The 13736-nt window shown below is 39.7% G+C and overlaps 1 protein-coding gene across 5 annotated transcripts in view; it reads left to right on the forward strand.

Moving 5' to 3' along the window:
• Positions 1–13736, forward strand: part of pot1 (protection of telomeres 1 homolog) — a 118571-nt gene that overhangs the window by 58183 nt on the left and 46652 nt on the right. For all 5 annotated transcript variants that reach the window (XM_047388409.1, XM_047388399.1, XM_047388390.1 and 2 more), the window contains 2 exons: positions 483–779; positions 1645–1800. In XM_047388409.1, the coding sequence (XP_047244365.1) occupies positions 483–779; positions 1645–1800 (453 nt within the window). The remainder of the gene's footprint in view (positions 1–482; positions 780–1644; positions 1801–13736) is intronic.

Genomic DNA, 13736 nt, shown 5'->3' on the forward strand with positions numbered 1-13736 from the left:
GAATTGAATTAGATTAAATGGAAAGGCACAATAGTTTGTAGCACAAGACAATTCAAAGTGCTTTACATGATGAAAGCATACGAAAATATAAAATAATACATAACAATGGCTTTATAAAGGAAGGTTAGGAAAAGTTGGACTACAGACTGAAATTAATAATGTTTCAGTTAACAGTTTTAATAGAAGTCAAAGGTAACTCTGAACAAATAGGTTTTTAACCTTGATTTAAAATAACTCAGGGACTCAGCATTTTTACAGTTTTCTGGGAGTTTGTTCCAGATTAGTGGAGCATTAGAACCGAATGCTGCTCCTTTATGTTTGGTTCTGATTCTGGTTCTAGGTATGCAGAGTAGACTTGAACTGCCAGACCACTCAGGTAGTGGTCTGGAAGGTTGATCCTAAAATGAAAGTCTTCCAGTTGCAGAGCAAAAAGCGCTTGTTGAAAACACCAATTGAAACTAATCTTGCATTTTTCTCCGCAGGTAAAGTTATACAACAACTCCCTCACCCTAGTCAACACATCAGGTTTCTCTGTGGTGACATTTCACGGTACAGTGGGTGGAGCCGTTGAGCCTCGGACGTCCAGTAAAACCTTCCACTTCGATGAGGATGACCGTCGCACTGTGGAGGAGCTGAGATCCTGGGCTGCCAGCCAGACTCTGCTCCCATCAGTTTCTGCTGCAGTCCCTCTGTCCGCCGTTCAGCCCAGTGCCTACTTCGACCTAACCTGCCAACTGCTGGCCAAAGCAACAGTTGACACCACCTGCACTCTGCTGAGGGTAAGGTGGTCACATTGTTTTTGGAGTTAGATTTTTCACGACCGCTCATTAATACATAAAAAAGATAGAGACGGATCCATTAAGGGGCACACTGAGCGCTCCTAGAAACTATGCTTCATTTCTCCTGAAGACCATTTCATGTCATCTTAACGCCTCAGGTTAGGGACAGATTAAATACATAAAACTGTGGAAAGAAATGATTGGTTTACTGGACAAATACATCCTGAAATGGTTTGAACAGATTTGTTGGTTCTCATAAAGAGGCTGTTGGTCATTCTAATATTTAGCCGTTATTAGAATCAGATGTGCCAACCATCAAGCTTGACAGGTGGTAGAGATGTTTGTGCTGATTTTGTTAACATGGGGCAGGCCAATGGGCCAGTGGGACTGTCAAGCTCACTTCCTTTTCCTGGACTGTCACTAGCCTGTTAGTTTCACAAGAAGGCATGCTGCTTATGAATTATTAAAATAATTATTGATAATGGCCAGGTTAATTGTAGGAGCTTTAGAAACATGTCAATCATTCCCAAAAAAGTTTGGTTTATTTTCTATTGAACTGTAGAAATTTTATTCTTTATTCACATGACTACCACAGAAACATTGTTGGTGAAATAATGTGTTAACTTTGGAAAACATGAAATTCACAAAAATAACAGAAAAAATTATTTTGGAAATAATGTCATTTGGAATAAACATTGATGCCTAAGTGGGCTAATTTACAGTGTTTAGAAATAACAGTGTATAAACATTTAAATAGTTATTTAATCATTTTCCTAATGTTTTTTACTTCTTTGACATCTTATTCTGACCAAGGTGTTAAAAAGGGCTGGTGGTTTGCTGCTATGTGTTTTTCCCTATCTCCTAGGTATGGGATGGGACTAGATGTCCTCACCCTCTGCTTAAAGTGATCGTTGATCCAAATGTCACCGAAGGAGCGTCTTCTTTCTCCAAGCAGAAAGAGAGCCTCATCGCAAATGTTCTTGTCTACGATAACCACGTGGAGTTCGCCAGACAGCTGAAGGTCAGAGTTCAGCAAATTATCACTGAGCCCAATGGGGTTAAATTGAGGCAATAAAGTTTGTCTGAAAACATTTTTTTTGAAACTGAAAAAAAGGATTTGAAACTGAAAAAAAAACTTTAAAACTAAAAAGAAATGTTTAAAACTACTTTTCAGATTCAATTTTTTTTTACCCTTGGTGTGGGGGTGGGACATAGTTGACATGGGGTGTGGAATGATCGACAGATTGGGCGCCTAAAGGAAATATTCCCTGGTGTTGCATTCAGGAACCGTGGGAACTAGATATGTCTTTAAAACATCATCGATATTCTATGTTTATGTGATTGGTCTTGAGAAACAATATGCTTCACTGATCCCAGCTATTTATGTCAGCACACGACACAAATATAATTTGAGAAATTATGATCTTGACAAATTTGCGTAGCATTTTCAGTCCGCGTTGGACATTTTCCATGCTCTCAAAGTAAAGCGGATGATCTGCCAGACTGCAGCGGCGGCGGCTGGCAGGAGTTGGACAGTATGGCTTCCTCGTCGTCTGCGGGCACCAATGACCAAGCAATAAGATAAAGGCTGGTTGTTATTATAGCTGGTTATTATTATTGTTGTAAAATATAGATAGAGAGTGAGAGAACAAACATTTACTACTTAAAGCAGTTGAGAGAAACCACCTGAAATGAATTATGTGTTGGTCCGTTGCTGCAATACTTCAGCTAGTTTGCCATATTGGAAGTGGCAAGTCTGCCTTTCAAATCAATGATACAAAACGTGTGGATTTTCTGAAAAGAAAAGGCAGCAATGGCAGCTTTTCAGAAAAACAACGCTGACGTGCTAATTTTAGTGGCAGAGTGAAAGATAAAGTAAAAAACACTTCGCTCTGATAACTTTTCGGCCCGTTCTCAGAGTGAAAAAGACACACTCTGCTGTTCCCTCCCGCTCAGTGAGACAGAGACTTACTTTCAAAGGGCAGATACAGCTAAATTAGACAGTTAAAAATACATTAATAGGTGAAAACTTACCCTTGTTGCTGTTGCCACTCATTCTGCTGCTCTCTGCCAGGGAGCGGACGGCAAAGCATGTGCTTCACGTGATCTCAAGGCATGGCTGCTGAATGCAGCTAATGGGTCGGCGAGCGCATGCATGTATGGGCCGATGCATGAAAAAAAATATTCAAATATTGGCCTAAAATATCGGCCGGCCGATATATCGGTTGACCTCTAATATCTATAGATACCTACAAATAAGAAATTATTATAATCAGGAAATCAAACATAACACAGACCAATTTAATCCACTGATTGAACTATTAGCAAAATCTTATAGATCAAAACTTACAGCAGGATTAATAGCTCAAATAAACAAGATTATTATTAATTTTAATACCCACTCAACCAAAAAAATCATCAAGGGTAAGTGGGAAAATGAAGCAGGACTTGTTATAACTGATAAAGAATGGGAACAAATATGTGCATCACTTTGGAGGTGGTCAAAGTCTTATATCTGGAAAGAATTTTGCTGTAAAAGTGTATCAAGCTATTTTATTACCCCATGTCAAAATGCTCATTTTTCACAAGGAAACAGCCAATGCTGGAGAAACTTATGATGCCAGAGTGCACTTCATTATGTATTCCGGGATTGTCATATTATCCAAAAATATTGGTAGGATATTACCAACGCAGTTAAACATATTTTCCAAATCTATATTCCACCATGTTTTAAAACCATGTTTCTGGGCTATAGAAGTAAAACAATGCAATCAATAGATGGTTATCTCTGGAATATACTTATAGCAGCAAGGAAAAAAGCTATTACAAAAAAGTGGAGTGTACCGAAGAAACCGACCATCCAGGAATGGGCTCATATAGTAGCGGATATTTACAAAATGGAAAAAAGAACCTTCTCTGTCATTTTAAAGATGAACTTATTCTTTAAATGCTGGAATAAATGAGAAAAGCATGCCAAACCAAAAATGCTGGAAATGATACTGAATACTTGTATTAAATGAATAAGAATAATACGCATAGACAAGATGCACATGGAGTTATGGTTGTACTTTAGGAACAAGATTCTCTGATATAATATGTCTCATTGTTGAACCATACTTTTATATAATGCAGTATCTATTATAGTTCAACTGTCTGACTGTTCATTTGTTCTCTTGTTATATAAATAAAAATAAGATAGAAACACAGAAGGAAGTTAGTGTAAATTGTAAAACCATACGCATTCTATTTTGTATTTTACTTCAACAGATTTGCTTGTACTTTTGTGTCCATTGAATGGCTTATGAAAAATGTACATGTCTCTACCTAAAAAAAAAGTGTAAAAAAGTGTTCCTAGGCAAATTAGACTCTTTTGAATATCTGGCTGTCCGGGTACAGGGCCTTGCTCAAGCTATGTTTATGAAAGTTTACAGGCCTGCCTCCGAAATCCAAAACAAGCTTTTTTTTAATGATTTCAATGACCTTCTATCTGTGAAATGTGTTGTTTATGACTGTTTAATCGTTGTGGGAGACTTCAACATCCATGTTGATAACCCTCAAGACAAAGAGGAAAAAGAACTATGTGATACTGCTAAACATTTTAGTTTGAGCCAACATGTTAAACAGCCAACACACAACAGGGGAAATATTTTGGACTTAATCATTAGTAAGGGTCTGAGCATTTCCAAGATCTTTGTAACTGATGTTGCCCTATTTGACCACTTTCCTGTTATCTTTGATAGCATCATTTCCGTTGACTCAATTAGCCAAAGAAATATTAGAAGAAAACACATTTTTGAAGACAGTGCAACTGAAACCTTTAACCAGATTTACTCTTCCATTTCCACTTTGTCCTGTAACTCAGTAGATGAAGCTGGTAGATAACTTCCTTTCTAAACTTTCAGACATCATTCATTCCATAGCTCCCATTAAGGTGAAGGTTGTCTCTGGTAAGAAGAAATATCTGTGGAGAAATGCTCCACCTGTGAGAAGTGAAAAAAGGAAGTGTTGAAAAGCTGAACCGAGGTGGTGAAAGACCGGACTCGAGGTTTACTATAAAGAGATACTTTACAGAATTAACATTCATATGAAAATGCAAGGCAATCTTTCTTTTTTGAAATCAACAAAAACATTATTATTGCTCATTTGCTGCAGTTGACAGGTTAACAAACCCTTGTTTGTCTGTAGCATCTGAGCTCTACTCTACTGAGAAAATTCAAAAGATTAAAGGAGCAGTCTGTACATCAGTATCAAGCCCTGCACAATGCCATGTCCAACCAAAACAAATTTGGACAAAATGACACAATTCTACCAACTCAACTACAAAAACCTAAGAATGTTTTGCCTATTGTCTGATTTGATTCAAATAATGAACTCATCCCTTTTATCAGGTGTTTTTCCGCCATGCCTTTAAAATAGCAAATATTAAACTAAACCACTGTTAAAAAAAGAATAATCCAGAAAAATGTTCTTCCAAAAATACCAGCCCCATGTCAAATCTTCCATTTATCAGTAAGATTATTGAAAAAGCTGTGTTTCAACAGTTAAATACCTTCTTCACAATGACCAGCTGCTTTTACGTCTTCCAGTCAGGTGTCCATGCTTACCACACACCGTATTTTCAAGCTGTTCAGTGTCATCCACATTAATGCGGACTGTGGAAGAACTACAGTGCTGGTAATTTGGAGAACTGAGTTCGTCTTTCTGGTACAGCACTTGACTGGTTTGAGTCTTACTTGAAAGACAGGGACTTTGGGTGATCATCAGAATTAACAAAAATTACATGCGGGGTTCCCCAAGGTTCCATCCTGGTACCCATTCTGTTCAGTATCATCATGCCCTCCCTAGCTCACACCATAACAAACAGCATAAGTTAGCATAACTATGCACATAACACACAGCTCTACATTTAAATGTTACCAGGTGACTATGAACCTATTCTAGCCTTAGCTAGATGCATAGAACAAGTCAATGCATTGATGTGCCATAGGTTTCATCAGCTGAATAAAAACAAAACTGAAGTCATTATTTTTGGACCAAAGGAGGAGCGATCAAGAGTCAGAATACAGCTTCAGTTACTACAGCAAGAAACCACTGATCAGGCACGAAATCTGGGTTTAGTCCTGGACACATACCTGAACCTTCAGAGGCTCATAAAGACAATCACTAAGTTGGCCTTCTATCAGCTGAAGAATTAAAGGACTAAAGTCCTAGTAGGATATAGAAAAACTCATCCATGCTTTTATCTTTAGTAGAATTGATTACTGCAACAGTGTCTTCACAGGTCTGCCTAAAAGGATAATCAGACAGCTGCACCTGATCCACAACTCTGCTGCCCACGTCCTCACTTAAACTAAGAAAGTAGAGAACATCAGCCCAGTTCCAAGCTCCCTACACTGGCTTCCTATACTTAGAGAATAGACTTTAAAATACTTCTGTTAGTTTATAAGTCACCGAATGGCTTAGCACCAAAATACATCAAATATTTATGGTTGTTGTATCAACCTTCTAGACCACTCAGGTCTTCTGGTTCAAGTCTAGTTCTTCTGGTTCAAGTTCAGTGATGAAAATGACAATTACATCACTGGATGAAAATAACAGTGATTTCAAAAGGAATATTCCCCCATAATCTAGACGTATAATGGGTCAGAACAGTTCCAAGAAGTTGCCTCCTTAAACAAATACGGGCCTAAAAGCATAAAATTAACACAATATATATCCAAAGGCCTAAAAAGCAAAAATCAAAAATTACAAAAGGTTTAAAGTGATAAATGTCTTAAAGGTCCTGCTAAATTAATTACATTTTGAAAATTATAATAAAGTTATCTACTGGGGGCAAAGGTGTTTGGGAATTTCCTCCTTAGAATTGAGCAAGCCGGACCTCACTGTTTGCAGTGAGAAGCGTTTCACTACAGAAGACCCCTCCCCGACTGACCTTGGCTGAGCTGGGCTCTCCTATCAATAGTTAGGGGAAGGTTACAGAGCACCGAGAAGGCTGTGACTCTTGGTTCAGACGTGGACAAGTTTATAAGGAATATTCCCCCATTACCCAGATGTGAAATAGGCCAGAAAGGTTCTAAAGAACTCCCTCCTCTCCAGGGAAAACGTTTGATTTTATGGTGAAAAACATATATGGACCAAAAAGCACTGAGTGCATCAATGAATGTGATAATCTCAGATGAGTTAATGTCAGGTTGTAGGAGCAGCTTTGACTGTTCAGTAACCAGGTTATGTAGCACCTATCCTGTTAAACATTTTTGGTTAAAATCTGTATCATATTCCAGAATACTAGAATAAAGCTGTACTAAGGCAACCAGAACAATAGAATGAGATAACCTCTGTCCTCTAGATGAGGACAAACACTTGTCTCTTTGTCTCTTATGGAATGCTTCCATCGTCATCTTCACCTGCTACTGCCTGACAATAATCTACTCTCAGCATCCGTCTAGCCCTGTGGAGAAGGAAGGAGGACAGGAAAGAAGGAAATCATTTCTCCTTTTGCCTGCAAGGGCTGCCACCCTGTAATAATGACAAATAAGCCTAAAATGACAAATAACCAAATAACAGCCATTGAAAGCAGCTTCCGGAACCCCTTACTGCAAGGCTAATCCCACACAGCAACTGCTGTTGTCCTGACATTGTCCTCTAGGTACTTTTAGGGCTCATCTGTTCTTTCTTCCCTGCTTCTCATACATGTTTTACTTTAAAACAAGATCATAACATTTGCTAAAATGTTCGGACCAGTTCTTGTCCTGCATTAAATACGTGTGTATTTAACGGCTTCACTGTAGATGTAAGCTATAGAATAGAATTAAATGACAAAGACTTTTTTGTTTTTTCACTGGGTTGGTCTGGCTGAAGTACTGCTGCATTTCAACAATTTCAACAAGACATTGACATTTATTTCAGTATTTGCTTTTAAAATCTGAAACTGATGAAAAATTTCATTCAGAATCATATATTATTATTTTGTTAGTTTTGACAAATATAGTAAAACTTAAACAGGCATGAGGCTCCAGATTTGTATTGAATATCACAGGATTTTATAATGGAACACATTTACAAACCTATGGAAAACATGCATCAAGCCCCTAAAATACTGTAATAAGTATATTTATATGTTTACCTCAGATAACAAGCTAATTTGCCTGCATTTCTTTCATACAACCAGTGTCCTCTTTATAAAAGCTGACAGTGTTGACTCTGAGTTGGAGACAAAAAAAACAACCAAAAAGGGTATTTTTGCATAGAGGCATCCAGTCACCCAGTTATTGGGTGTTTTTCATTCAAAGTGGGGCAGAGACCGATGGAGGAGTTGTTGCCACAGAACCAGCAGAGCTGAGCTGCCTTCTTCCTAGGATCAGGCTGGACAGATTTTATGCAGCTTGTCTAAATAAGGGGGTCTGAAATTCTGCTTCAGTACTCATTAAAACAGAGAACATTTCTTCTGTTAGAGCAGACGAGTAAAAAGAGAAAATTAGAGAACCACAAGAAGATAAACTGGCTACAAAAATGTTGAAAAGAAGGACATGTGAACTTTTAAATATTACTTTGGACTTTTCTCTTTAATATTTACACTGAATGTCTTGCAGAGTTGCCTCCTTGTTCTGTTATTATCTGTCCAGTCTTTTTTTCTTACCTTGGTCCAGTTCATGTTTGTAGGTATGAACCGGTTTGACCTGTCTGTAAATTGCCTCAACAGTTGTTGTGAACTGGCACAATATCAATAAAGTAAACAAAATTGTACCTCATCATCACAGCATAATCTGCTGTGGGTGCAGAAAAAGCGGAGGACAAGAGAAGAGCAGAGTCAGACCTAGAACACCAAAAACTGGGGAAAAATGATTCCGTTATTCATCTACCCTAATGAATATTGTGCTCAAATAATTCCTCAGTCAAAAAAGTTTAAAATGGAAAAGTGAATGAATGACATTTACATTTAATAAGATTACACTAACCCCCCCCCCCCCCCCCCCCCCCCCCCCCCCCCCCCCCCCCCTTAGGGGCGAAGGAAATTAAAACGGCCACAAGAAGTGGTTTATAATCTTTCCATTAGATATTTAAAGGCTCGTGTGTGTTCAGATGATGGTGAACACTCAAAATGAAGTGTTTTAGGATGATTAATAAAACCTTATGAACCTATACTGTAAAGAAATCAAATTCTGTGTCCAAATTCAAACTGAAGAAAGGAGGAAGTTCAACACTTTAAAGAAACCATAACACCCAAAAGGTGATTCATGTCAATGGGAAGGAATTCCACTGGGAAGATCCGGACTGTCAGTTTAAGAGCAATCTTTGTCACAAAGAATCAGCAGAACTCTGATTCAGATTTATCTTCTTCCATTTTAAGAAATAATTGATCCTAAAGTATATCAGAGATCACTAAACAGTTGTCTGTACTCAGACTCTGAAGATATTCAGTGTAGTTGGTTATGTATAGGAAGCCAAGTCTGAGCGATACAGAATGAAGAGAAGTAGAACAATGGTCTGGTATGGTGCTTTCAGAGACGCATTCCTCTATTTTCACAAATTATGGTTCATTTGGAAGGTTTTCAGAAATGCAGAATCTGATGGAAACGTTAACTTGTATTTCACGCAGCAGTGCCCAGCTGAGTCATGTCCAGTGATTGTAGGAAATCTGAAAGTGATCTTGGTGCAACATAAACATGACTTTATCTCATGTTTTAAACCTGGGGTAATGATCAGACTGAAGTTGGACCTGAAGGATGTTCATCTAGTCCATATTGGTAGATAGATGAGATTTTCCAGGTAGAAGAAGACAAAAGGTCTTATTCTGCACTGGAACCTTCTTCTGTCTCATGCTAAAGTTGAAGCCTTATCTGTGTACCTCAGTGCTAGTATGGAAAATGGCTGGAGTTTAAGGTGAGATAATACAGGTGTAATAAGGCCCCTTAAAGCTAAGGGTTCTGAAGCATTTTTTAACCTGAACTTCCCAGAACCTGTTTATTTGCCTGGGTTGTTCCTTATGTGCATTTCCAACAGGTGCAAAAGTAGGCCACTTAGACTTAGCAGCTTCTTCTCCTGCAAGGATTTCTCTGCATTCTTGGAACACAGATCTCCACCCAACTAGCCAGATTATGACCCTTGATCAGACCTAAACAATTTTCACCAGTTTCCTGCTGGTAGATATTATTTATTTCACTCATCCAACCTCATTGCCTTTCTGTAGACTAGAGGTTAATCGTAGGACATTACTTTAAATGCTAGGTTGTGGGGAGGAAATGTCCCAAAGGCATGTAAGAATTGACACGCCATCATCCAAAAAACGTATGGACAATCCAAGTTACCATCAGTCTGATGAGGTCAGTTTTGATTGCTTTTCTATTCAATACCAAGTTCACGTCCTGGTTTCTATTACCTCACTAGCTGCTGAAACTTGGTGTGTTAATTCTAGGTTTAGCCCGTGTGTTCAGGTCTGTGGGTTGGTTTGTCCTGTTAAATCAGTGGACTGAACATGTGAAAGTGAACTCTTTATATAGTGTTGTTGATTGTTTTGGACCTTTTTCAGAACATACAGTGGGAAGCTTACTCCACTGCTGTGGCAAGTGATTAGGAATAGCTTTAAAACTCTGGGCTGCTTCTTTCCCATTTTCATCCTTTTCTAATTGTTTGCTTGAGTGAAGTGTATTTCCCCATTAGCTTCCAAAGTATTTGCTGTGAAACATAATTATCTCTTGTTGTGCTTGTTCATGTGAGGTGATTGTCTATCAGAACAAAGTAAAATCTTACACCTGAAAACATCTCCAATTAAATGGCGCCCGGCTGCTACTTTCCATCTTAATTCCTGTTGACATAGCATCCAGGGTGTACATAGTTTTTCACTTGCAGCTTTTGCATTAAATCTTCATCTTTCTTTTGATACTTAAGTGTTGAATCTAATGGTCATACATTGGAGGTGACATTTAAGTACATCTTGATCCTGTTAAAGAGCAGATTATTCCAACTATGCCCTGGTATTCAAACCCTGGAACTGAACATGCGTTATGTTTTTACCAATAGTGAATATACAGTGGCTGTGACAATTGATAACAAATCTATAATCAATTGTATAATTCCCATTAAGATAACAGCAGAATTGGCCTTTAATCACACTTTTTTGTGAAGATGTGTAGTGAAGACAAAGTGAAGGATGACAGAATATTTCTTCTTTAGGATTCTTTGAGCAAATTTTCTACATCCACCAAGCTGCCGTAGTTCTGTCTTTTATATGAGATTTTTGCACCGGCTAAAGATTAGTTGATCAAGTTTATTTAATCTATTTTCACTTTTTTTCCTGTATAGACATGAATGGGGGACAGCCTTCATGCATTGCTTCTTCATTTTGTGGTAACCTTTGGAAACAAAGATAGTGTTGTATCATAAGTCATGTTGCAGGTTGGATATACATTATTTTAAAGCCTGATACATAGAGTTTCTTTCTCTGTGTCCTGATGTATAAAGATGTATAAATATAAATATACAATTTGTATTGTGATGACTTATAGCCACTTATACCTTGATTTAGTGGAAACTTTTTATGCTGTGGTTTATCCGACTATAAAGATTCAGCTGCATTTGCATTCAAAATGCCTTAGTTCTATTTAACCAGTAGGTTTACACTTCATACTCTTCTAAATCATGTGACTATTTATTGGAGATAAAGTTCAATGTTTTTTTATCTTAAAGAACAGGGTTTCTGTCATTTACTTCATTATTTAGGAGTGTTCATCATCTCTCTGTGTCACTCTATACAGTCACTGCATTTTAGTGGAAATATGATTTTTTTTACATCCTCTACATGAGTCTGACTGCTGCATAATTAACCACAAGCCAATAAAGTAAAAACAAAGGAAGTTCCTGGATTAAAAGCATGTTGGCATAGCAACAGTAGACACGTGTTTTCTCTCACCTCGTCAGGATGTCTCACTGCACCACAGATAGATTTTCTGCCTGATTTTAAATGCTGGCATTCTGTTATAATAATCATCTGTGAAGCTTACTATCAAAAGCATTGTTCAACTTTAATAAAGATAATTTTCAACTGGTACATTTTCAGGAACCAGTGTAGTTTTCTACTTTTCCACTGCACGAACCAGGAACAAATCAGACAAAAGTGGGAAGAAAATGGCCCAGCTAGGGAGGTGTAACTGTTTAGATGAACCCTAGAGTAAAGGTGGAGCTTCATAATGGGACGTTATCAAATATTTCTCACTGGCTGAATATCCCTAGCTTCAAATTGTTTCTGTTAACGTAAATTTTCATGACCAGAGTTCTATATTTACAAAAACAGTTACACCCACCCACGCATGCAGTGTTTAAAATAGTTTTCCATCAAATATGTTAATAAAATCCTACCACCATAGCATCTATATTAATTAAAGGAAGTGTGTAGTCTCACTTCAGTGCCTCCTCAAATATAGACAGAAAAAGAGAGATGCTCTAAACAAAGCCTTTTTAAAAAATATATTTTATTCTTTAAAGAAAACATATTTCTCCCGGAGGTAGGAGTTGAATACATCCCTGGCTGAGGGCTCCGCCAGACGTTCCCAGCAGACCCTCACTATGCGCTTGGGCCTGCCAAATCTGTCCGGCTTTCTCCTCCTCCAGCGGATCCAACTCACCACCAGGTGGTGATCAGTGGACAGATCAGCCCCTCTCTTCACCCGAGTGTCCAAAACATGCGGCCGAAGGTCTGATGATACAACAACAAAGTCGATCATTGACCTCCTGCCTAGGGTGTCCTGGTGCCAAGTGCACTGATGGACCCTTATGTTTGAACATGGTGTTCATTATGGACAATCCGTGACTAGCACAGAAGTCCAATAACAAAGCACCACTCGGATTCAGATCGGGGAGGCTATTCCTCCTGATCACGCCTCTCCAGGTGTTACTGTTGTTTCCCACGTGGACGTTGAAGTTCCCCAGCAGAATAATGGAGTCCCCGGGAGGGGCACTATCCAGCACCCCTGACAGGGACGCCAAGAAGGCCGGGTACTCCGCACTACCACTCGGCCCGTAGGCCGAAATGATAGTCGGAGACCTCTCCCCAACTCGTTTCCCACGTGGGCGTTGAAGTCCCCCAGCAGAATAATAATAAGCTCACCTCCGGGAGAACTTTGACCAGCTTCCGGGGGATGTTGGAGACATACAGTCCGAGTGGACCATGTTCTCCGCATCTATTGTCAATACTGCTGCCCACAGCTGCGGCCGTAAGGCCTGTGGTGCCTGCAGCAACGACAATCCCAGAACCCGGTGGTGGCAAACCGTCCGGCGCCTCAGGAAGGGGAAGCAGTGCTTCGCCAACACTGTTTACAGTGGGGGTGGGAAGCTGCTGACCTCAACTGGGGACATTATCGGGCGGTGGAAGGAGTACTTCGAGGATCTTCTCAATCTTGCCATCACGCATTCCCTGGTGTAAACAGAGGCTGGGGACTCGGGTTTGGACTCTTTCATCACCCAGGGTGAAGTCACCGAGGTGGTTAAAAAGCTCCGCGGTGGCAGGGCTTCGGGGGTGGATGATATCCGCCCTGAGTACCTCAAATCTCTGGATGTTGTGGGGCTGTCATGGTTGAAACGCCTCTTCAACATTGCGTGACGGTCGGAGACAGTGCCTCTGGACTGGCAGACTGGGGTAGTGACCGGAGGGTGTGTTTCAACTACAGGGGGGTCACACTCCTCAGCCTCCCTGGTAAGGCCTACGCCAGGGTATTGGATAGTCGAACCTCGGCTTCAGGAGGAGCAGTGTGGTTTTCGTCCCTGCCGTGGAACACTGGGCCAGCTCTATACCCTCTACAGGGTTCATGGGGGTTTGCCCAACCAGTGTTTTGTGGACCTGGAGAAGGCATTTGACTGTGTCCCTCGTGATTTCTTGTGGGGGTTGCTCCAGGAGTATGGAATCGGGGGCCCTTTATTAGGGGCCATCCGGTCCCTGTACAAGCGGAACAGGAGTTCGGTCCGTAT

The sequence above is a fragment of the Girardinichthys multiradiatus genome, chromosome 2 (assembly GCF_021462225.1).
Source record: "Girardinichthys multiradiatus isolate DD_20200921_A chromosome 2, DD_fGirMul_XY1, whole genome shotgun sequence".
NCBI classification, from domain to species: Eukaryota; Metazoa; Chordata; class Actinopteri; order Cyprinodontiformes; family Goodeidae; genus Girardinichthys; species Girardinichthys multiradiatus.